At 50.4% G+C, this 23034-nt stretch overlaps 1 protein-coding gene across 1 annotated transcript in view; it reads right to left on the bottom strand.

Annotated features, from left to right (window-relative positions):
- Positions 1–22470, bottom strand: part of PTPRS (protein tyrosine phosphatase, receptor type, S) — a 69453-nt gene extending 46983 nt beyond the window's left edge. The window contains exons 1-4 of the mRNA XM_008571519.1: positions 22342–22470; positions 15799–15944; positions 15046–15187; positions 8916–9104 (exon numbers count right to left, since the gene is read on the bottom strand). Of these exons, the coding sequence (XP_008569741.1) occupies positions 8916–9104; positions 15046–15187; positions 15799–15944; positions 22342–22432 (568 nt within the window). The 5' untranslated portion in view covers positions 22433–22470. The remainder of the gene's footprint in view (positions 1–8915; positions 9105–15045; positions 15188–15798; positions 15945–22341) is intronic.
- Between the last annotated feature and the right edge of the window lie 564 nt (positions 22471–23034).

Raw genomic sequence — 23034 nt, 5'->3', positions numbered from 1 at the left:
GGGGGAGCGAGGAAAGAGCCTCTTACCTCGGATCGGAGTGCTTTCTGTAAGGGAAGCAGAGAGAATCAGGTGAATATCAGAAGGCAGGCGTGGGGGGCCAGGGGGCCCCAGGGAGGCCAGGCTGGACCACAAGCCAGGCCTGTCCGTTCTGCTCCAGGGGGCTGAGCCAGCCCTGGGCCTANAAAAACTAGCAGAAAAAGAAATCAAGAAAGCAAGCCCACTTACAATAGCCACTAAAAAGATAAAATACCTAGGAATCAATTTAACCAAGGAAGTGAAAGATCTCTACAATAAGAACTACAAAACACTACTGAAATAAATTAAAGAGGAGACACAAAAGTGGAAAGACATACCATGCTCATGGATTAGAAGAATGAATATTGAGAAAATGGCCATACTACCCAAAGTGATCTACAGATTGAATGCAATCCCCATCAAAATACAAATGACAGTCTTCACAGAAATAGAAAAAGCAATCCTAACATTCATATGGAAAAGCAAAAGATCCCTACTAGCCAAAGAAATCCTGAGCAAAATCATCATCATCAATCATCAACATCATCATCATCATCATCAAGCCAGAAGCATAACACTATCTGACTTCAACTTATATTACAAAGCTTCTGTAGCCAATACAGCAAGGTACTGGCATAAAAACAAACACTCAGATCAGTGGAACAGAATCAAAAACCCAGGAATCAACCCACATACTTACAGCCAACTGATCTTTGACAAAGGCAACAAGAACAAACACTGGGGAAAAGACTGCCTCTTCAATAAATGCTGCTGGGAAAATCGGACATCCATGTGCAGAAGAATGAAACTGGACCTGTACTTCCCACCATATACCAAAATCAGCTCAAAAGGTAATAAAGACTTAAATATCAGACCTGAAAACATAAAATTACCAAAAGAAAACCTAGGGGAAATACTGCAGGAAGTAGGACTGGGCAAGACTTCATGAATAAGACCCCCAAAGCACAGGCAACAACAACAAAAATAAACAGATGGGATTATATTAAACTAAAAATCTCCTGAACAGCCAAGGAAACAATCAACAAAGTGAAAAGACAACCTATGGAGTGGGAGAAAATATTTGCACAGTATACATCTGACAAGGGATTAATATCCAGAACATATAAGGAACTCAAACAACTATACAGAAAAACAAAACAAAACAAAACAAACAAACAAAAAAACAAGAAACAAATAATCCAATTAAAAAAAATGGGTAAAGGATCTGAATAGGCATTTTTCAAAGGAAAACATACATTTTTCAAAGGAAAACATACATACAAAAACATACATTTTTCAGATATGTGAAAAAATGCTAGGCATCATTAATCATCATGGAAATGCAAATCCAAACCACATTGAGATATCATCTCACCCCAGTTAGACCGGCCATTATTAAAAAGACAGAGAATAACAAATGCTGGTGAGGATGTGGCCAAAGGGGAACTCTTCTACACTGTTGGTAAGAATGCAAATTTACACAGCCATTATGGAAAACAGTATGGAGATTCCTCAAACAACTACAGATAGAACTAACATATAATCCAGCAATCCCTGTACTGGGTATATATCAAAAGGAATGGATGTTGTCATGTCGAAGAGATACCTGCACTCCCATGTTCCTCATAGCTCTATTTACAATAGTCAAACTATGGACCCAACCTAAATGTCCATTGACAGATGACTGCATAAGGAAAATGTAGTATATACAGAATGGAATTCTACTCAGCCATTAAAAAGAATGAAATTCTGCCATTTGCAGCAACCTGGATGAGCCTGGAAAAAATTATGTTAAGTGAAATAAGCAGACACAAAAAGAAAATACCACATGTTCTCAATCATAACTGGGTGCTAAGAAAGAAGAAGGAAGGAAGGAAGGAGGAAAGGAAGGAGGAAGGGAGAGAAGGAGGGAGTGAGGAAGGGAGGGAGGGAAAGAAAGAGAAAGAAAAAAGAGAAAGAAAAAAGAGAAAGAAAGAAAGAAAGAGAGAGAGAGAGAGAGAGAGAGAGAGAGAGAGAGAGAGAAAGAAAGAAAGAACCACAGTAGTTAGTTGAACTTACAGAAGGAGAAAACAAACCCAAAGGTACTAGTAATGGGTGGAGGGAGGGAGGGGATTTGGGGAGTGATAAGTCAGGTGGAAGGCGTGGGGAAGGATTATGGTTTGTAATGATGAATATGCTAGTAATAAAGAAAATAAAATTAAGTTAATTTTCTTTGTTTATTTAGATAATTTGTCATTGCATAACTCCATTTTCCATAGAGAGATCAGCAGATTCACCAATAGAATCATTATTTACGCTCATTCATGTTTGCCTTGCTGATGAGTTGAAAATAGGAGATGTGTTAAGAGATCAGGAATAGCTTTTTATTGGTAAGTCCTGCATGTTCTAGATTAGAAGTGAAAAAAATGTAAACATGCAAGAAAAAATGGGTGTAATAGATATACTGAAGATGGTTTGCTGGGAAGTTTGGGTCTATCTTGGTGTCCATATGCCTTTTCTTAGTGAGGACTCACAAAATAGTAGGTGGCAATATACTGGGGGAAAAATGCACATAAAAATAGTACTCACTTTAATATGCTGAATAGGGGGTTGGCCAGTTAGTTCAGTTGGTTAGAGCATGGTGTAGATAAGGCCAAATTTAAGTGTTCAGATCTCCTTAATGACCAGTCACAAGAAAATTAAAAAAAAAAAAAAAAAGTGCTGAAGAATTACTGATCTAGGTGTATAAACAAGGTTCTCTTCCTACTTCAAAAGGCTATGACTTTTGATCCTTAGGAACAAATATAAATTTGCGTTGGACTGTAGCTCCCAAATCTTTTCAGCACAGAAAACATTGATTCTTTTTTTCTAGGTCCAACATAGATAGGAAGCCTGAGTGACAGCTTGCTTGTTTGGTTCATTATCAGAGCCACACTTACTGAAACTTGAGAGTTCAGAAAAGGTTAATAATTCAGCACCCTTTCAAAATAATGGTCTTAATATTTGTCTAACATGTGCTTAGTGAAACGTAGAAAAATCGTTTTTTATGTAAATACTTGTATATTGCTTTATATTAAAGATTTATTACATGCAATGAGTGGAATGTACTATATAAAATTGACATATGTCATAGGTGTTTTTTATCATTTATAAAGGAATACCTTTAGTCTATTTTCGAGAACAGACAAAAATCCAGGCAAACATATTAAAAGTCTATAATTCAAAAAATGGTTAAAATGTTTATTTTCTAACTTTTAAAATAGCACTTTTCTGTATTTATTGTTTATGCTGACTGCAACCATCGATTTCAGTTGAATGTGAACTGATGCTTTTAGGATTATTGTAATTTCCTGTGATTGAACCATGTAAACTTAAAAGAAAATAAACAAAATATCTCCTTCTTAGAACATTCTCTGCATATTGAATTCTCTTCTTAGCTAAATTCTCATAAATACAATTACTTCTTAATATCAATAATTGATGTCTCCTGGATTTCTCAAATTTTACATGTACATGCCCAAGGCAGAATCCTTGATTTCTAATTCTCTCCATGCCTTAATTTCACTAATCTTCATGTCAGTCAATTTTACACCATCTATACAGTTGCTCAAACAAGAAATCTAGAGGACAACTCTAATTCCTCTGTTTTCTTACTGTCCAATTCATCTAATCCATCTGTAATCCCTGGAAGTTGCAAATCAACAATATTTCTTTACTGTACTTTGTTTTCTTTACAACCAGTGCTACTATACTAATGATACTATCATTTCTCAGCTACATAAAGTGGCGTCCTTGTGCCTGTCTTAGAACAAAAATCATATCATGGCAATCCTTGCTTATATCTAAACAATGGTCTTTAAGATCTTGATTTTTCTGGCCCCTAATAATCTCTTCTCCCTAGTCCTAAGGTATTATCTCCCTTGAACACAACACTCTAGCCACACTTCAATTATTTGAACAAATTAAATTCCTTCTTCCTTTAGAAAGAGGGTAGAATGTTTGTTGTGTTCACTGCTCTGTCCACAGCCTAGCAAAATAAATAATATGTTACATCATTAATTCCATCCTCTATTTTTCTCTACACATGCACACCACCCCCCATACAGTTCACAACAGCCAATAAATAAATTTCAAAAATATTCAGCAGAAATAATTACATTTACATTACATGTACTAATAGATGTTCTTGTTTGTAATCTTGGTTTAGAGTCTTCCCAAAGGCAAATCTTGCAACCAGAAATTGCGTGCAGATGATTTATTTAGGAGGTAATCACAACAAGCAGTAGCGAGAGAACAGGATGTATTAGGCATGTGAGAAGAAAAAGCAAAAAACAAAAAAAGCAGGAAAAAAAAAAGATGCATTAATGAACTGGTTCTTTCTGTGGGTAATTGAGGTGCAAACCTGCAGAGGACCTTTAGAGTAACTGTATAGAATGTGCCTAGTATGTTCACCATAAATGGAGACTGGTCCAATTATCTAATAACTCCTGTCCTCCTTTCTCTGAAGATGGCTTCAGTAGGTTTTCATTTCTATGCAATTTTAGGCTGCACATGTTTGAAGGGTCAGCAAGTTTCTGTGGCTTCCGAAAAAGCTCTGAGTCACTCCCTCACCCGAAAAGCAGAGTGTTGGCAGGCATTTGAGATGGGTCGTGCCCACTTGCTCAAGTACTACCCACCAGAGCTTTGATTTAAGTCAGAGCTAGCCTAGGGAATGCCACTTTTCTCACCAAAAAAACCTCATATAATCTACCCCTTGTACTAAGATCTACTGACAGTTCTGGCTGTCCACGATTTCTTCAATTCTACTCTAGCACAAACTCTTCAATGTAGTATTCACGAGTCATTTTTAAAAATGAATAATATGGAAGTTAGTGAAACAATCTACAGTGTCCACTGCCTTAGCTTGTCCCAAGGCAATAATTATTTTTCTCCCTCATTCACTACCCTTTCTAAATTTTTCTCACCCTTGGCAAGCACATCAGCTAGGCCTGGTGACTTGCCTGGACGTATGACACAAACCTTCATGACAGAATATGCCAAGCCCTTGTTCTTCTCCTTGTCAGGTATGGTTGCTGCAATTTCCTGCTCAGCGTTATCACCTGGCCTGAAAACAACAAACAACTTGCATGTAAATTTTAGCCTTTCTGAATCTTGGTCACATTATTGTGCAACTACCGTATGTCTCCATCATGATCAGTCAATTACACCTGCCAGCACCATTACTCATTTCTGTATCTATAGTCTACTGGCAGGACGAGCCCAAAATAGCCACAGTTGTATTTTCAGGTTCAGTACAATCTTTACTCTACCCACTGGTGGAAGATCCCTGTTCCTGGTATCAAACATTAATAATCCAGCGCCCCCAAACTAATAGGTACAGGAAGGACAAATACCACAGGAAGTCACTAGGAGTGATGGTGGGAGAGGTCAGTTCTAACTCCTTTTTCCTAGACTCATCTCTTCGGATGCTGTAGGCTTTGCTGAGGAAGACAGGGGGAGCCTCCGAGGAGCGAGGGAGGCATGAGGGCTTGTCAAGCAGGAGGGCTTCCTGTAGGAGGTGGCAATCTCCGAGAGTTGGGTTTGAGTCTGGAAGCCTCTCTGGATTAGCCTGAGGGGCATCTCTATGCCCTGGGGAGCTTTGTCAACCTGGCCTGGCCTGGCCCCTTTGGTTACTTTTTCTCTGGGCCAAGGGTGGGAGGTTCAGGACCTCCTTTCTTTATTTTCTTCTTGGGGGGCCCAGTAAGGGGCTGCTTCCAAGTCCAGACCAGAGGGACAGGAAGTGATGGGTCTCAGGAATCTTGTTAGAGACGGGGGTGGGAGGGGTTAGTGCCCTAGGGCCGGGCATTAATAAAGCAGAGGGAAGGTGGTACAGACACAGGCTAAGTAGGAAGAACAGGCTAGGGGAACCCGGGGCAGAGGGAGAGCCCTGCAGCCTTGTTAACTTCCAAAAGGAAAAGAGGAAAGACCTGTCTTCTATTTGTCTATGTGAGCCCTGGGAGCAGGACAACTGGGGAGCAGGAAAACAAAGTCCTGGGCTGGAATTTTATACCTTCAGCTCATTTTCCTAGGGAGATACAGGGGGCAGGCCAACTTCTCTCTGCTGATGAGGGCTGATAACTTGGCTGGGGACAAGCAGACCCCCAAGACCAAGCAGAGAAGTTGCCAGGAGTCGCTAGACAGGTGAAAGAACAGCTTCTTCTGCATGGCCCAGGCCCATTTCACAGATGGGCAAACTGAGGCCCAGAGGGGGCCAGGGAATTTCTGAGGCCACACCATGAGCCAGTGGCAAGAGTGGATCTCAAACCTGGCTCTCCAGCCTCCCAGGTTGGGGACCCTCTCGCCTAAACTTTTTCTGGCTCCCATATTATCACTGGAGATATCCTCAACCCCATGAGGTCATTCTGCCTGCTTTACACAGGAGCAAATGGGAATGTGCCTATGGTAACACCATGGAGAACTGGAACGGGGGTCGGTGGGAATCTAGGTCGGCCCTTGTTTTAGACTGTTTTCACTACACTCTGATGATGATGGTAGAGGAACTGGGCTTTGGACCAAATCGCCTATGGCCACTATACTGAGTGTAAAGAATGTGTCTCAAGTACTAAAGGTAGTTCCACATCCCACCCTGAGGAAGATGAGAGAGGACTACGTGGGCCAATGTTAGTCACTCTCACTTTAGTAAGAATTAGCCCAGCAGTTGGTTTCAGGGGATTCAGGCTGGATGCTGGGAAAAGTCAGTGAGAAGTACCCAGTACCAGCCCAGCTGGAAAATTCCCTACCCTACTCCCAGCCCCAGCCCCCAAACTTCTGTAATTAAATCCTTTTCCAGCAGTGCTAAGGCCCACAATGGGACAGGGGGACTCTGTTAGGTGTGAGGTTCCACTAGCCCAAGGATTCCCCTCATGGACTTGTCTTTTTTCCTCTTTTCCTTTTGGGCATCTCTCTCTGCAGCCCACTGGTGCCCGGCTGCGGGGGGCCTGGGTGGCCAGTTGGGGGGGGGGAGTTAGTAAACATGCCACGTGGGGTGGGTCACAGTTACTGTCACAGTGGCTGTTAGTTTGGTGGGGAGGCAGGAGAGGGTCAAGGAGAGGGGCGTTAGTTGTTGACGTGGTGAAGAAATCAGACTTACCAAAGGTTTCTGAACGTTTACAACAGAGGGACAAGAAAAGAAAACAGGAACATTAATGATGGTTACTCAGAAGCCTGTATCCTCACTGGGGCGGGGTGGGGCAGACAGAGGAAGTCTGAATGATGATCTCATAGAGCATCTTACGTGCACTGGGCACTGAGTACGTGCCAGGCATATCACGGCAGACACGTCACAATAACACTACGAAATAGGTGCATTTTATGAGAATACTGAGGCTCAGAGAGGGTGGCCTGTGCTAGGATACAGAGCTGGCCCGAGCCCAGGAGATCAGGCTCTGAGGTCTCCGTGCTCTCAATCATTTTCCTGTCCTTGAGCTCTGATGGTAGAAGCTAGCCTCAGACAATGGGATGCCCCACGTCTGCTGAGCCCTACGCGCTGCAAATATTCCCAGACAGTTCGAAGACAGGAGGAAAGTGCTTTCTCTTCCCAGGCCGGGTCTCTCCAGGGAGGAAATTCTGGGCTCAACGTCTGCCCCTTTTTCAGGGCTGGGGGCTTTGCTGGGGGATAGCAGAAAGCAGAGGATGGGCAGCAAGGGACGGATGGCTTCCAGGGTGGGGTCCTTGAAGGAAGGGGAGAGAGAAAGCAAAGAGATGTGCGTGGCAGGTGCAGGGTGATTTCAAGAGGAACCCGAACAGGGGCAGGGCCTCATGCTCTGTGCAACTGAAAAAACAAATTGTGACAAAGACACGCATACATGTGTGCCCCAACACACAGACACACCATGCCACACCTGAGTCCCCACGCACGAGCACCAGGGAGGTGCAGAGTATGTGCACACGGGTCACTGCCCTGTGTGCATGTGCCTGGGATGCACGTGTGACTGAGATGCACATGGACAAGGTTTGCTCTGGGAGTGGGAAGGTGGACCCAGGTGTGCTGATAGCCCGCCTGCACACCTGTGCCCCCACACACAGGAAGCAGGGCAGGCCAGCACAGGGAGCCCACACACACACACGCAGACGTGTCGTGAGGCTTGAATGACAGAAGCAATGCACACACAGCCCCCCAGGCAGATGGACTCACAGATGAGGCATGTGGCTCTGGCGAGACACAGCTGTGGAACCAACCATCCCCGAGGTGGCTAGGTCCTGTGCTCTGTCCCAAGGTCTCCCTAGCCCAGCCGGGGCCTGAATGAACAGGCTGGATGGCCTGTCTGTGGCCCATCACAGATCCAACCCTCCCCCACCCTCTGCTTGTCTTGGCCCACTACGTCTTCACTGCTTCAGCCTTGGAGACACTCTCTCCCTGTAGCTTTCTATGGCTCCCCATCACCTCACCTGTCTTGGCTCAGTCTGCCTCCACAGCTTCAGCACTAGAAATACTCTCCTGCCATTGCCTGATGCAGCTCTCCTCTACCCCTACCTGCCTGGGCTCCATTATATCTTCACTGGACATGCCTACTGCTTCAGCATAAAAGATGCTCTCCCTCTGCCACCTTCCATGGCTCCCTACTGCTTAGGCACTGTAGATACCCACCCTTCTCTGTGGCTTCCTATCACCCACAACTGTCTGTGCCTCATTCAGACCCCATTGCTTGAATACTGGAGACACTCTCCCCCTGTAGCCCTCTATAGGTCCCTTCCCTGTGCATGTTGTCTGGGTCCATTATATCCCCACTGGTCAGGCATTGAAGAATTCTCCCCCTACTATCCTCCATAGCGGTCCATCACCCCTGCCTGTCTGTACCCCATTAGTCTCAGAGCTTGGGCCCTGGAGATGCTCCTCTGCCAGCCCCCATGCCTCCCACATCCTTCCAGCCACCCACACTCACCTGATCGCAGCTGCTTGATGCGCCCATTGCTGGCACTGGGGTCCACAGGCAGGAAGTCCTTGAACCAGGTGATTTCGGGGTCAGGGTTGCCACTGGCGGCACACAGCATGGTGGCTGTCCGTGTCCGTTCCACCACCTTTAGCTGGGGGCCCATGTCAATGTTGGGGAAACCTGAGGGCAGCTGGTCCTCTGAAGGTGGAGACAGGGGAGAAACAGGACAGAGGCCTGAGTATAGCAGGGCCAGCCCTCCAGGCCTGGGGCTTGGGGACTGGCCGGTCCTTAGTCTAGTCCCTGCCTGGCTGTGACCTCAGCTGTGGACCCAGGAATCTGCCATGGCCTGACACTTTCTCTGTGCAACTGGGAGACTCAGTCTCCCATCAGGGACACATGGGAGGGCAACAGGCTAAACCAACAGTTCTCAATAGGGAGATTTTGCCTCCTGGGGGACACTGGGCAATGTCCGGGGACATCTGTGCTTGTCGCAAGTGGGGGGTGCTCCTGGCATGGAGTGGGTGGAAGCCAGGAATGCTGCTCAGCACCCTACACTGCATGAGACAGCCCCACCGCAATGATCCAGCCCCTTGTACCCATAGTGCTGAGGCGGGGACATCTGTGCTTGTCGCAAGTGGGGGGTGCTCCTGGCATGGAGTGGGTGGAAGCCAGGAATGCTGCTCAGCAGCCTACACTGCATGAGACAGCCCCACCGCAATGATCCAGCCCCTTGTACCCATAGTGCTGAGGGTGCAGAGCCTGGGTTAGCCAGAGGGAGCTTTCCTACACATAAAACCCATGCCCCCCCGCCGGACCCCTTTCCATGCCCCCCCGACCCTCTGGAGGAACCCTGGTGCCCCTGCCAGCCTCGGCAGCCCCGTCTCCTGCACCCTCCGTCCCCTCGTTCTCTCTAGTCCAGCCATGCTGGTCCTGCCTTCCTCGAAGTCAGCAGCTCTCTCCTGGGTCGCCCATTTCTGCTGTCCACTTGGCCTGGAATCCCCGTTCCCGCCTCCATCCACTTACCCAAACATCATCTCGGACTAGCAAATGCTCCTCTGGTATAGATCCCCTAGACTCCCAAACGACTTCTCTGGAGCATCGCTCTCCATTTGTGATGATGTATCTGTCACTGCAGGGTCCCTAGCACCCAGCACAGGGCCTGGCTCCATAAATGATTGAATGACTCAATCCCAGCTGCTATCAACACCATGACAGGCACCATGCCCCCGTCCTCAGTAGCCCTCTTTGCTGGCCAGGGTCTAGCTTCCCTTCAGGGTGACGTGTGTGTGTTGGGGCCAGGGAGGGGGGAATGTGTACAAGGGGGGAAAATAAACTCCCTGGGGACTCTCAGTCCTTGAGTTCCCATGAGCGGTGGGAACGTGCCTTTGGGCTAATTGATGGGTCGCCTCCATTCAAGAGCTCTGCAAACCGCGACCACAGGCTCCATGCCCTAATTCAGCGGGGGCTGACGCCGGGGCGGGGAGGCAGCTTAGGGCCTCCCAGGTGGGCCGGCCGCTCCCACGTCTTACTCTCCATCTCCAGCACCGCGGCCTCAGCCTCCAGGTGCAACTGCTAACACCCCCCCCACCCCCAGCTCTGCTCTGGCCTGTCATCCTCAGTGGACAAAGGGTCCACCTGCTGGGCTAGGGGCAGCCTCCTCAGCACAAATTAAAATAGCCATCAGCTCCTTGTGATGGGCTGAACTGTGTCCCCTCCCCAAATTCCTATGCTGAAGCCCTAACCCCCAGAATGTCACAATGTGACTGACAGGGAGAAAGGATCTTTAAAGAGGGGATTAAAGTAAAATGAGGTCATTAGGGTGGGCCCTAATCCCATATGACTGGTGTCTTTATTAAGAGGAGATTAGGACACAGACACACACAGAGGGATGACCGTGTGAGGACACAGGGAGAAGACGGCCATGGATAAGCCAAGAAGAGAGGTCGCAGAAGAAGCCCACTCTGCCCACACCTTGATCTAGGACTTCCAGCCTCCAGGACTGCAAGAGCGTAAGTGTCTGCTGTTTAAGCCACCCAGCCTGTGGTGCTTTGTTACCGCAGCTCTAGCAGGAGAATACGCCTCATCCATCCCTGATGGACAAGGGACCAAAGAGTAAGCAAGACGCCAAAGAACGAGAAACAGAAGCAGGCAAGTTCACCCACAGCTGGCAGGAACACTGGATGCTACAGCCTGAACTGCGAGAGGGGATTTGGTTTTGCTTACAATTTTTTTCTCAATTAAAAACAAATTTTTAGGGGCCGGCCTGTGGCTCACTCGGGAGAATGTGGTGCTGACAACACCAAGGCCACGGGTTTGGATCCCATATAGGGATGGCCGGTTAGCTCAGTGGGTGAGCGTGGTGCTGACGACACCAAGTCAAGGTTAGGATCCCCTTACTGGTCATCTTTAAAAAAAAAACAACAAAAAACAAAAAACCAAATTTTTCTTTTCTGAGAGAGGGAATTTGGTACCACCCACCAGAGACCCCCAAGCCCTCAGCTCGCCATCTGCAGTCTCCACATGCCCATGCACTAAAGAAGCGATGCACAGAGTTATTCCTGAGGCGCTAGTGGTAACAGCAGAATCTTGGAAACGATTTAAACATCCATGGATAGGGATGCGTTATACAGAGGCCAGACCATCCCTAGATGGGATACTGAAACCAGAAACCAGAGGGAGGGATCGCAGTATAAACAGATTTGGAACAAAGTCCAAGAGATGTTGCTGAGTGTGCAAAGTTCAAAGTCAGAGATGATGTAAACCAACAGTCGCAAACTACAGCCCCAGGGCCAAATCCGGCCCTCCGTCTTTTTTTGTTAATAAAGTTTTATTGGCACACAGCCACTGCCTGTTCATTTGTGTGTCATCTACCACCGTTTTCCTACTACGATGACAGGGTTGAGGTGCCGTGACAGAGGCCAATCTGGCCTGCAGAGCTGAAAATGTTTACTCTCCGGCACTTTATAGAGAAAGTTTGCCGCCTCCTGGTGTAGACAATGCTGCCATTTGTGTAAAATGGAAACGACACACATCCACTTCCTTACTAAAGCCCAGAAGAGACATTGGCACAGTAAGGGGGAGGCTGGAGACAGAGGTGAGTGACGGCCACCATCTTGAGAGAGAACTGAGCCCGGGCAGGCAGCAGAGAGGCAAGAGGCCAAGATCGTACAAGGGAGAGGGGGGCAGGGGCCAGAACCAACACCTGTTTCCCCAGTGGAAGGAGAGAACTGTAGTCCCAGCCTGGGAGTCACTGCTTGGAGGGAAAACAGCCCCAGCCCTAAGACCGAGAGCTAACTATGCACCATGCGCTGTCCAGGCACAAGAAGCTACAGGGATTATTTCACAGAGGGGAAACTGAGGCACGGGCAGATGCGCACCTGTCCCAGGTCATACCACCAGGATGTAGGACTCGATCCCAGCCCTGGCTGAACCTAGAGAAAGCTGTGCCATGCCAGCTGCAACCCGCCTGAGCCAGGTCTGGAGCCATCAGTGGCCTGAGGGGGCAGCCAGACCCTGTCCGGGGTGGTTCAAGCCCCATCCATCCTTCCTGGACCCCAGGCCAGGACGACCTCACAAGTGGATCTAATTGGTCACCTATGATGTCACTGGAGGTTAAGGCCAGGATAACTAAGCCTCAATTGGCCTCGGTGCACGAGGCTGGGTCTGCGGGTGTTCCTGTGTGTGTATGTGTATTCACACGTGTGCACGTGTGCCTCCAGAGGCGCCTCTGCTGAGCATTAGCAGGCCCACACTGTGTGTGGGTGCATGTGTGCAGCGTGCGCGCCCCTCCCCCGTGTGTGTGCCTGCACCCTCTTATCCATGCACGAGCATTCCCCGTGTGTACGCAGGGCTGTGGGGGTCCCCGTGAGCGTGTGTGGGCCGCAGCCAGCCAGGGTACAGGGGGAGGCCGTGGCTGCCTGACGCTGCTGAGAGCTCCTAATTAAACAAAAATGTACATCGCGTACCACATTGTGCCCAATTCCTCGGAGTTTAATTAAAACAACAGCGCGGGAGGCGTGAGCAGGCTCCACAATCAGACGGCAGAGGAGGAGGGGGGTGGGAAGCACTGGGAGCCGCGCTGGAAGCCACCCTGGCAGCTCAGATCAGAGCTGAGATTGTCCCCCACTGCTGATGGCTCAGCCAGGGGGTCCCTGGGGCTCAGGGCCTGGGCCTTGATGGAGAGGACAGCGCCCAGCCCAAGCACCCCACGTCCTTCTAGGCAGCCCCAAAACAGACAAGCAATGGAAGCCAGAATGGGACAGGCAGCATGTTTCCCAGACTCGCAGAGCCCTGGCAGTTAATGGATTCACAGCTTGTCTTTAACTCTCTGAGCGCTCAGAGTGGAGGCTGGCTGGCACAGGACCACGGGAGGCAGGCTGTTCTGTCTGCGTCTGGGAAAGGTCAGGGCAAAAATATCTGCTGGGAGGAGGGGGGCGGGCCGGGGTGTGCGAAATCCTCCCCCTGCTCCTCCCTCTATCCACCCCCCAACCCCTGGGCGGGACCCAGACAGACACCAGATGAAACTGTGGGGCTCTTGTTAGAAAATTATTAAGAATTTCCAGACGGCAACGGCAGAGCTTTAAACTGAGTATAGGGCCTTTCTGTGTGGCTGTATAGGTCGCACGGCAGTGAAGCCAGCCCTGTCTCCCAGTTTCATGGGACCAGAGACTGGGATTAAGTAAGTGCCCCCTTTGGGCCACTGTGAAGCCTCCTCATAGGGCTCCAAGCTGGACACAGCTCTGCTGCCCCAGACAATGTGAAAAGGACACCAGAAGCCACAGGTGGGAACCTCCCAGCTAACGGCTGCTTGTGGCTCAGACCCATTGTTGGAAAGTCCCTGCAGGCAACAGGCGGAATCCACCCACCTAAGGGCTGCAGAAGGGCTGGTGACAGCTGCCTTGTTAAAACCAGAATAACAGTAATGAAAATAATAACTGAGAAGCAGAATTGACTAAGAGTGGCATTGTGTTAACTTCTTGTTTCATTCACTCATCTGGTTCACGTAATTATCCTTTGTGGTGAGCGTCATTATTACCCTACTTTTTTTTTTTTTTTCCTTTTTGTCTTTTTTCGTGACCGGTAACGGGATCGCAACCCTTGGTGTCGAGCCCGTACCGCGACCGGCAACGGAATCGCAACCCTCGGTGTTGCGCCCACACCGCGCTCAACCAGTGAGTGGGAACCAGTCTCCACATGGGATCCGAACCCTCGGTGGGAGCGCTGCTGCGCTCCCAAGCGCCGCACTCTACTGAGTGCACCACTGGGCCGGCCCTTTTTTTTGTTTTTTAAAAGATGACCGGTAAGGAGATCTTAACCTTTGACTTGGTGTTGTCAGCACCACGCTCTCCCAAGTGAGCTAACCGGCCACCCCTATATGGGATCCGAACCCGTGGCCTTGGTGTTATCAGCACCACACTCTCCCAGGTGAGCCACGGGCCGGCCCCTATTACCTTACTTTAGAAATAAGGAAACTGCAGCTCAGGGAGGTTCATTAACTTGCCCAAGGTCACACAGCTACAAAGTGGCATCTTTGTTCCTTTGGGGTAACCACCCCTTACTAAACCATCTATGTGGCCTGACTCACTCTTTGGGTCCATGGAGGAACCTGGCCAATCACAGTATTTATTCCTCCTGAGCCACAGTTAGCTCAGGGAGGGGCATGTGACCCAAGCTAATTGGGGAGGGACGGGGGAAGCTCACTGAGGATAAAGTCAATATGGAAGAAAACAAAGCCAAGAGGCAGAGAGAGACTGAGCCCTGAGAATACTCATAAGCCGCTGGATCCAGCTGAACCTGAAGCCAGCATACTCCCTGGACATTCTAATTACACAAACCAATTAACTGTCTTTCTTACTTGAACCAATTTGAGTTGGATCAGCCTCTTGTAATCAGAAGAGCATGATCAAGACAATAAATGAGGATGACTCGAGCCCCTTCACTTCTCTTTCCTGCAAAGGCTCAATAAATCCCCACCAGTAGGCTCTGGGCCCCGGTAGTGTTACAGGCCAGAAAAGGAAGAACAGGTCCTCCAAAAGATCCAAAGCAGGAGGCTGTGGAGCCACTTTCATGGCTCCTTTGGTATTTGTCCCCAAAGTCCGCAGCCCAGTTCCTCCCCCACCCACCCTGGGGAGCTCAATACCTCGGAGGACAGTGAGCTTGGCATGGACCGTGATCTCCCCAACCGAGTTCTGGGCCACACACTCGTACACATTTTCATCCCGGGGTGTCCGCAGTGGCTGGATCCTCAGCACAGCCCCTGCACTCTCATCAAACTCGATTGTCTGCCGGGGGCAGGGGAGAAAGGACAGGGTGAGGCTGGGGTCCCAGAAAGGTTCCCATCCAGTTTGGGCTTTAGGGAGATGGTGGTCACCCCCACAGTCCCAAGGGTGACTGGAAGAGGAGCTGAGGGTGTACCTGCAAGTGTGTGGTGTCCAGCATAAATGCGCTGGAGATAGAGACCCGGGTCTGGGTACATATGACAAGCAAACAGTGTAGTATGCATGTGGTAGGTGACACATGCATGTAAGCCCATGTGACAGGCATGCAAAGGCATGTAAAGGTGTGCTGTGACGTGTGTGCCTGATCACGTGCATGCACTCAGAGTTGTGAATTTCCTTCTGTGTGCAGTGGTGCTGTGTGTGAGAAAAGACTCAGAGAGGGCAGGGCCTTGCCTGAGGACACACAGCACTAAAGTAGCCCTCACTGAGCAGGCAGGTGGGGCCACATGGCAGGGAGGGAGTGGGAGAGGGTGCCCAGCCACGGCTGTCCATGATGGTTCCCCATGTGGGGATGGCATCTGTGATGTCTCCCATGGCTGAGTGGCTGTGGCCTCATCTAGAGGGGAACGGGGGGAACTCTGGCCCAAGGCTTCCTCCCCCCCACGCTGACTCACCTCAAAGCGCTGAGAGTTGACCTTCTTGCCCTTCTTATTCCAGGTCACCCGTGGCTTGGGGTCGCCCGTGGCCTGACACACGAAGGAGGCCACGCCCCCTGACACACCAATCTGGTCTTTGGGTTCTTTGATAAACCTGGGGGGCTCTGGGGATACAGCAGGAAGATGGGGGACTCTGGTGGGTCCAGGCATGTGGCTAGGACCCCACAGAGTCATGCAAACATGTCCTCTACCCCCATCCAGCCACAGAGGTACCACGTGGGCCCAATGGGAGGGCTAGAGAGAGAAGGGGAAGGTGAAAATGACAGGCTGCCGCCAAATGCCCTCCCCACCCCCACCCCATGGCATCTGGGGGCCCACAAAGGCCCCCTATCCCCACCTGGACACAGCAGCCACACACGCTCACATGCGGACATAACCTCACCTGGGCACACGCACTCGGACCCAGTGCCACAGGAGTTGGTGTAAGGGAAACCCCTGAGACTCTGGGGTCCCCAAACTCAGCACATGGAGGCCCCCAGTGGTGACCAGCCCAACCCTGGAGGGCCCTTAAAAAATTTAGAAGGGGATAACTTGATCTAATTCCCTAGTGGGACATGTGGGGAAACTGAGGCACCATGTAGGAAGGGACCATGGGATATGGCATCAGAGCCAGCATTTGAACCCAGAGCTCCAGAGTCTCGGTCTGTGGGAGGCGTCCAGGAGGTGGCTGGACACGAGGAGTCAGGGCTTAAGAGAGTGATCTGAGCTGCAGGCAGGGGCTCAGAAAGGGTGAGTGACATCTAATCCTTCCAACAGCACACAGGGGCAGGGTCACCATAATCCCCGTTTTATATGTGAGGAAACCGAGGCACAGACCAGGCAAGGCACTTACTCTGGTTGGACACACACAGCAGCCAGTGGCTGAGCTGAACAAAGCTCATTTCTCCAGGCTGTGGCTCTCGCACCCCCATTCTCCATCCCCCACAATGACGATCAGATGTATTAAATCTCTCCAAGAAAGTCTCAAGTGGGAGTTACTATGTCTTTTAACACCTTAAGCAGCCTCAACAGCCTCTGCCAGGACAGGCTACAGTGTCTATCCAGAATTCATTAACCTTGTTTTCTTTTTATTGACTATTTTCTCAGTAACTTTGAATCACCAGAAGGGATACTGGGTTTCCATTCCCAGCAATGCTAAAATGTATCTCATAAAATGAACTGAGAATTGAATGAATCTGAGATTCTTAGGAATAGACTCAAGGGCTACAACATACTTACAAGGTCCCCTAGAAAGCAACCTATATATCCAACAAAAGGGGACTGAGCAAACAAATACCGGGATATCCGTGCAGTGGAATACTATGCAACTGTAAAAAGCGGCAAAGATGCTTTTTAAATGAACTGCTATTGATGGAACATTTACTACTAAATGCAAAAAAAAAAAAAAAAGGTCAGGGGTAAAAAAGCATAGCAAATGCTACTGTTGTATCATAAGGAAAAAGAAAATGGGGAAGCGTGTGTGGTGTGTGTGGTGTGTGTGCGTGTGCGTGTGTAGGAACAGTGGCTGCCTCTGGGGAGAGAAACTGAGTCACTGGACACAGGGAAGGAGACTTTGTACCTGGATGCTTTTTTGGATTTAAAACTATTTAAAGATAAATTGAAGTTATCTTTTAAAATAAAATTGTTTAAACAAAAAAGTGAGCTGATTAAAGAAAAAGAGCTAGATAAAAGTTTTTTTTTTTAAGTTAGTAAAAGTCTGGGTCTGAGGAGAGGCAGAGGTTGAGCAAACTTGAGCAACATTTTGTCTTTGGGCCTCCAGGATCGGCTGGAAATGGGTGGAGTCAGTGCAGGGAACGCATGGGTTTATTTGGAAAGTTCTGGAAAGCTCCAACTGTTCAGAAGCACAGAAAAGCTCAAGGAGGCCTCAGGTTCCAAATCTAGCTGCTCAGAGGCCCCAACTCCTCCTATCCATGGCTCAGGCTGGGCTCTGAATAAAACACAGTCCCTGCCCTAGTGGCCGGACAAGTCTCACCTCCGTCATGCAAGGTCTGCTCCTGTTGATACGACCATATGTGTCTGCATTGGCCATCTCTCTTGAAAATCCTAGACCTACTGTATACATAGGCATGTGTGGCTGCGCTCAACTTCTGTGTATCCCTCTAAGGCAGTGACTGGTAATCCCAGTGTACAAACTCAAGAACATTAACAGGCTTGCCTAAGGTCACAGAGCCCAGAAATGACAGCAGCAGGATTTGAACCCGGGTCTTTGTCCTGAGCTCACATCTTTCACTCCTATCACATCCTGGCTTTGATCCTGATCAGGGCAGATGCCTTGCTCCATGCTGAGCCCCAGGCTGGGCCTGCCTCCCTGGTTCTGACTGCCTGGGCTGCCCCCTCCTCTCCTAGGAATGATGACCAGGGGCCATATGTGTCCCCAGCCAAGGACATGGGGAAAAGTCACTGCAGCCAGGTCAAGAATCTTACTTCTGGTAAAACTGTCCCTCGGGAGCTGCTGGAAGGCAGGGCAGAAGCTGGCTGTGGGTAGCAAAGAGGCATCCAGTGGCTTGTTTATGACTCTGAGCCAGAAGACGCCCAATGCACCCTTCAATCCAGTGAGCGAGGAAGGACGGGAGCTGGACTCAGCCCCCTGTGCTGTTCCTCCCTCCTGCACCCCCTTTCTCCTCCCTGCATCTGGCAGCTCCAGCCTCAGCTCGGCCAGCACCTCCCCTGGGGAGCCTCCTCAGATTCCTGCAGGCTGGGTCAGGATCCCCTCATGTCCCCACCCTGCCAGGGTGTGTCCCCCATCAAGGCCCTGATCGCACTGGGCTGCGATACCTGGTTATGTGGTACCCTGCAGGAAGGGCAAGGGGCAGTCCCTGTCCCCTAGGACCCTGTGCCTCCTCTGTATCTGGTGACCCTGGAGAAAATGAAGCTCTTGACCTTGTTACCCACTTGCTCCTGGGCTTGGAGGGGTTACACCTCCCAAATGCTCTCCCTCTGCCGAGCAGATGCCTTCTCAGTCTATCTCCAGGCGACTCAGGGATCCGAGCCAGCCTGGAAGAGCTTTCTCTACCCACACTGAGTCCCCCATTAGAAAATTTCTTGCGGATGCTTAAAAGCTCTCCTTGGGACAAGCCATCCCCCCTCTTTTCAGAGAAGGGGCTGAGCCACAGGAAGGACATCTGGGCCTGACAGCAAGCACTCACGAGCTGCTAGGCCTGGCAGGGCTCGGCACTGTTCTCATGCCTGTGTCACGGAGGAGCAAAACCGAAGCTCAGAAAGGGTCAGTGACTGGCTGCTGGTCACACAGCTCGTGGTAGGCAGAGCTAGGATTCCAACCCAGTCCCACCCGGCTCCAGGGGACTGGAAAGAGTGCATGCTGGATAAATGGGGTTGTGGGTTTTCACCAACCACAAGCACCATGGGTGTCCCCATTTCTTAGATGAAGAGACTGAAGTTCAGAGTGGTGATGCCGACATTGCAGAGGTTGGGAAGGGAATCCAGGCCTCTCTGGAGGCTGGGGCCTGAGCCTCCCACTCTGTAGCCTGGCTTGGCCCGATTTCTGTTTTTCCATGTTAGATTCTGCAGAGAAGACTCTGGTGCCAAAGCTGGTGACCCACCCACCCTGTCCCCTCCAACCCCGCCCAAGCCAGTCCCACAGCATCCTGGGAAGGCCCCACTGGGCCAGAAGCTGTTTATGGAGCATAAATTGTCCCTCTTGTTGCTGGCTGGTGAACATTTCTGCTGCTTGCCTGGGGCTCTCCGAGGGCTGCGGCCCCCACTCATCTGCTCCCCAAAGACCTAGGCCATCTCCTGAAGCTGTCAGTGCCAACCACAGTGCCCACAGCCCCGCTGCTGGATCCCACACAACAGGGCTCCTGCTAAACAGACTCACCTGCTGTGGTCGACATGCCCCAGCCTTGGAGAAGGGAGACCTGGGTTTGAGTCTAGGTCATTACCAACACCTACAGTAATACAGCAGTAATGATTACAGAGCCACTGAGCAAGTCACGGCTACACACTGGGTGCTGACATCCTGGGTCACACTTCCCTCACCATCCACCTGGACCAGCAGTCACCTCGACCCCGGTCCCCTGGCTCCCACCTACAGTCTGTTCTCCCTGCAGCAGCCAGAGGTCACCCGTGAGCCACCTGTGACTCATCGGGTCCCCTCTCTCCTCTGCCCACAGCCCTCCATGGCTTCCACCTTCCTCAGGGAATAGCCCAAGTCCTCCCCGCAGCCTGTAAGGTTCCGCACAATCTGCCCCGTCCCCTCCCTCCTCCCTGTCTCCTCCTCCTCACTCTGCTCCAGCCACGTGGGCTCCTCAATATGCCTTCAACACGCCAGGCACGGTGCTGCCTCAGGGCCTTTGCACATGCTGTGCCCTCTGCTTGGGACACCTTTCCTCTGGATGCTCATGGGGCATACCTCTCAGCACCTTTAGGTCCCTGCTCAGATGTCACCTCGTCACTGCAACCTTCCCTGACACTACCCCGCACTTAAAATGCAGCCCCAAACTCTCCCCTCACATGCTCGTCCCCTTTCCTGCTGTTTTGCTCCCCAGTACCCCACCATGCCGTACACATAAATGTCTTTCCCTCACTAGCATATCAGCTCTGTGAGGAGGTGGGATGTTTGGTTTGCCCCCTGTGCCTAAAACAGCACCTGGCAACCAGTAGATGCTTATTAAAAACTCACTGAATGAATACACGGGAACCAGGATTCGAACTCAGGTTGGAGAAGTCTCCAAACTCCATGACCTCCACCATGCTGCCTCAGTTTCCCCACCTGTAATGAGGACAATCCCAGCTCCTGGGCTGTTGAGGCTTCAGTATAATGATAAATAAGATACCATATCATGCCCAAGACTGATAATTATTATGGGAACAAGACGTTGAAGTTGTATATATATTATTTATTCAGTCAGCTAAGTTATATTAGTGATTCTCACCTGGGGGTGAGACATTTTTGTCTGGAGGCTTGTTGGACTGTCACAACTAGAGGGTAGGGTGCTCCTGGCATGGAGCAGGTGGAGGCCGAGGATGCTGCTAAATGTCCTGCAATGCACAGGACAGTCCCCAGCACAGACATGATCTGGCTCCAAATGTCCACAGTGCCAAGGTGGAGAAACCCAGAATTAAATGAGTAAATGAAAAACGAACCATGCTCAGCACCTGTGGCCTGCCATTCCCACTGCAGGGAACAGAGCTCAGGAAGACACAGGCCGTGGGGGTGGCTGGACAGATCACAGCCCACCCATGCCTGGCCGCTGGCACCAAGGCGGTGTGGGCTGGGAACCAGGCTCTGGCACCAGGCAACCGGATTCAAATCTCACCATGACTGCTTCCTGGCTGTGACTTCATCTTGCTGTACCTCAGTTTCCCCAGCTGTACATGGGGGATGATGATAACAGCATTCACCCCACCCCATCAGGTTGTGGTGACTGACCGGAATGTGTAAGGCATGGACTAAAACCAACATGAAAACCAGAAAAAGCATGAAAGGACGAGGCAAGGGAGTATGTCTCCAGGGTCCTCACCTCGCAGCAATACTTATTATGCTTCCAGTGACACAGAGTCGCAGGCCCACTACATGCCAAGCAGCAGGCAGGGGCTTATTGCAGGACCTTGGCACAAGAATACTGGGATGCAGGCAATGTTGGGAGCCCCGTTCAATCAAGGTGGAAATAGCAGGTGAGGTAGGTTGAGTCACTGGCCCAAGATCACATAGTAGGTCGGCAGCAGAGCCAGGATTCAAACAGCCTGAATGCGGAACCCAGTTTTTCTTTTCCCCACTGCCGTGACCCACTATGTCCCCACAGGCCTGAGTGATGCCTCCTCTAGGTCCCTCCTGGTGGGGTGGGTCTTGGCGTTGGGCCTGAAACTGACCCTCATCCTTTTCATGTTACAGCCAGAAATGCAGCCTTGCCCATCTGTAAACTACACCAACCTCTTTCACCTCCAGCCTTTCCATGTGCTGTCACTTCCACCAGAAATGTCCTTTCCATCAGCGAACTCCTATACACACACAAAACCCCAGCCCCAATGCCCTTTCTCCCAAGAAGCCTCCTCTGGCTCTTCCTGGGAAGGTTTCTCTGCCTGTGTGTCTGCCACTGGGTGCTGGCGTTTCAGCTCACAGCAAGGGAAGGTGAACACCGTGGCTGATTCAGGAGTGACCTCGAGTAAGTCCTTGCCTCTTCTGAGCCTCAGTTTCCCTCATCAGGAAATGTGGAAGGTAACAGAACCAACACATTGAGTTTTATGAGGCTCAAAGTACATGCAGCAGGTAATGTCTGTGCTCAGCACCAAGCCTGGTGCACAGTTAGCGCTGGGGAAACAGACACTGTCAACATCATTCCCATCGCTGGTTTATTAATGCCATTGCTATTATTTATCTCTGAATCTCTTAGGGCCCAGCACACAGCAGGCACTCAGCCTCATACACGGAGCACGGAAGCTCCATTTCACCAAACGGGGAGCCCTGGGGAAAAGGTGGGGACACGTGTTCACACACACACACCTGTAAACATGCGACTCCCGCACCCTTGCACCGCATCTTACCTTCTGCCGTGCAGCCTCCGACTAGCAGGACCACAAGGAGGCCCATGGGACCAACGACAGATGCCACGCCAGGGCCCCAGGCAGACGCCATGCTTGGCAGTGACCTCCGACCTCCACCCTGGAGCGGGGATGGCCCCCGGTCCCTCACGGAGAGGCCTCGAGCCGAGCGTCAGATGGGGCAGCGTCTGCAGAGAGAAGGCAGTGGCCATGAGAGAGGGCAGCGAGGAAATAGGGGGGACCTTCGTGGAGGAGGCAATGGGAGGATCCCAGAGCGATGGGGAAGGGTCACGGGGGTGGGGGGCGGCGTAGGGTCACAGAAAAATGGGAAAGGGTCATGGGGCGATGGATGGAAGAAAGTGCTAGGCTCCCGGGGGGACCTTCATGGAGGAGGCAATGGGAGGATCCCAGAGCGATGGGGAAGGGTCACGGGGGTGGGGGGCGGCATAGGGTCACAGAAAAATGGGAAAGGGTCATGGGGCGATGGATGGAAGAAAGTGCTAGGCTCCTGCTATAGGCCGAAGGTTTGTGTCCCCCCAAAATTCATACATTGAAATGTAATCTCCTGAATGATGGCTTTAGGAAGTGGGTCCTTTGGGAGGTGATAAGGTCATGGGGGCAGAGCCCTCCTGAGTGGGATTAGTGACCTTATAAAAGAGGCCCCAGAGAGCTCCCTCGCCTTTTCTGCCATGTAGG

This window comes from Galeopterus variegatus, unplaced genomic scaffold, assembly GCF_000696425.1.
Source record: "Galeopterus variegatus unplaced genomic scaffold, G_variegatus-3.0.2 Scaffold695, whole genome shotgun sequence".
NCBI classification, from domain to species: Eukaryota; Metazoa; Chordata; class Mammalia; order Dermoptera; family Cynocephalidae; genus Galeopterus; species Galeopterus variegatus.
The sequence above is the reverse complement of the archived record's forward strand: the minus strand, read 5'-3'. Positions and strand labels throughout refer to the sequence as shown.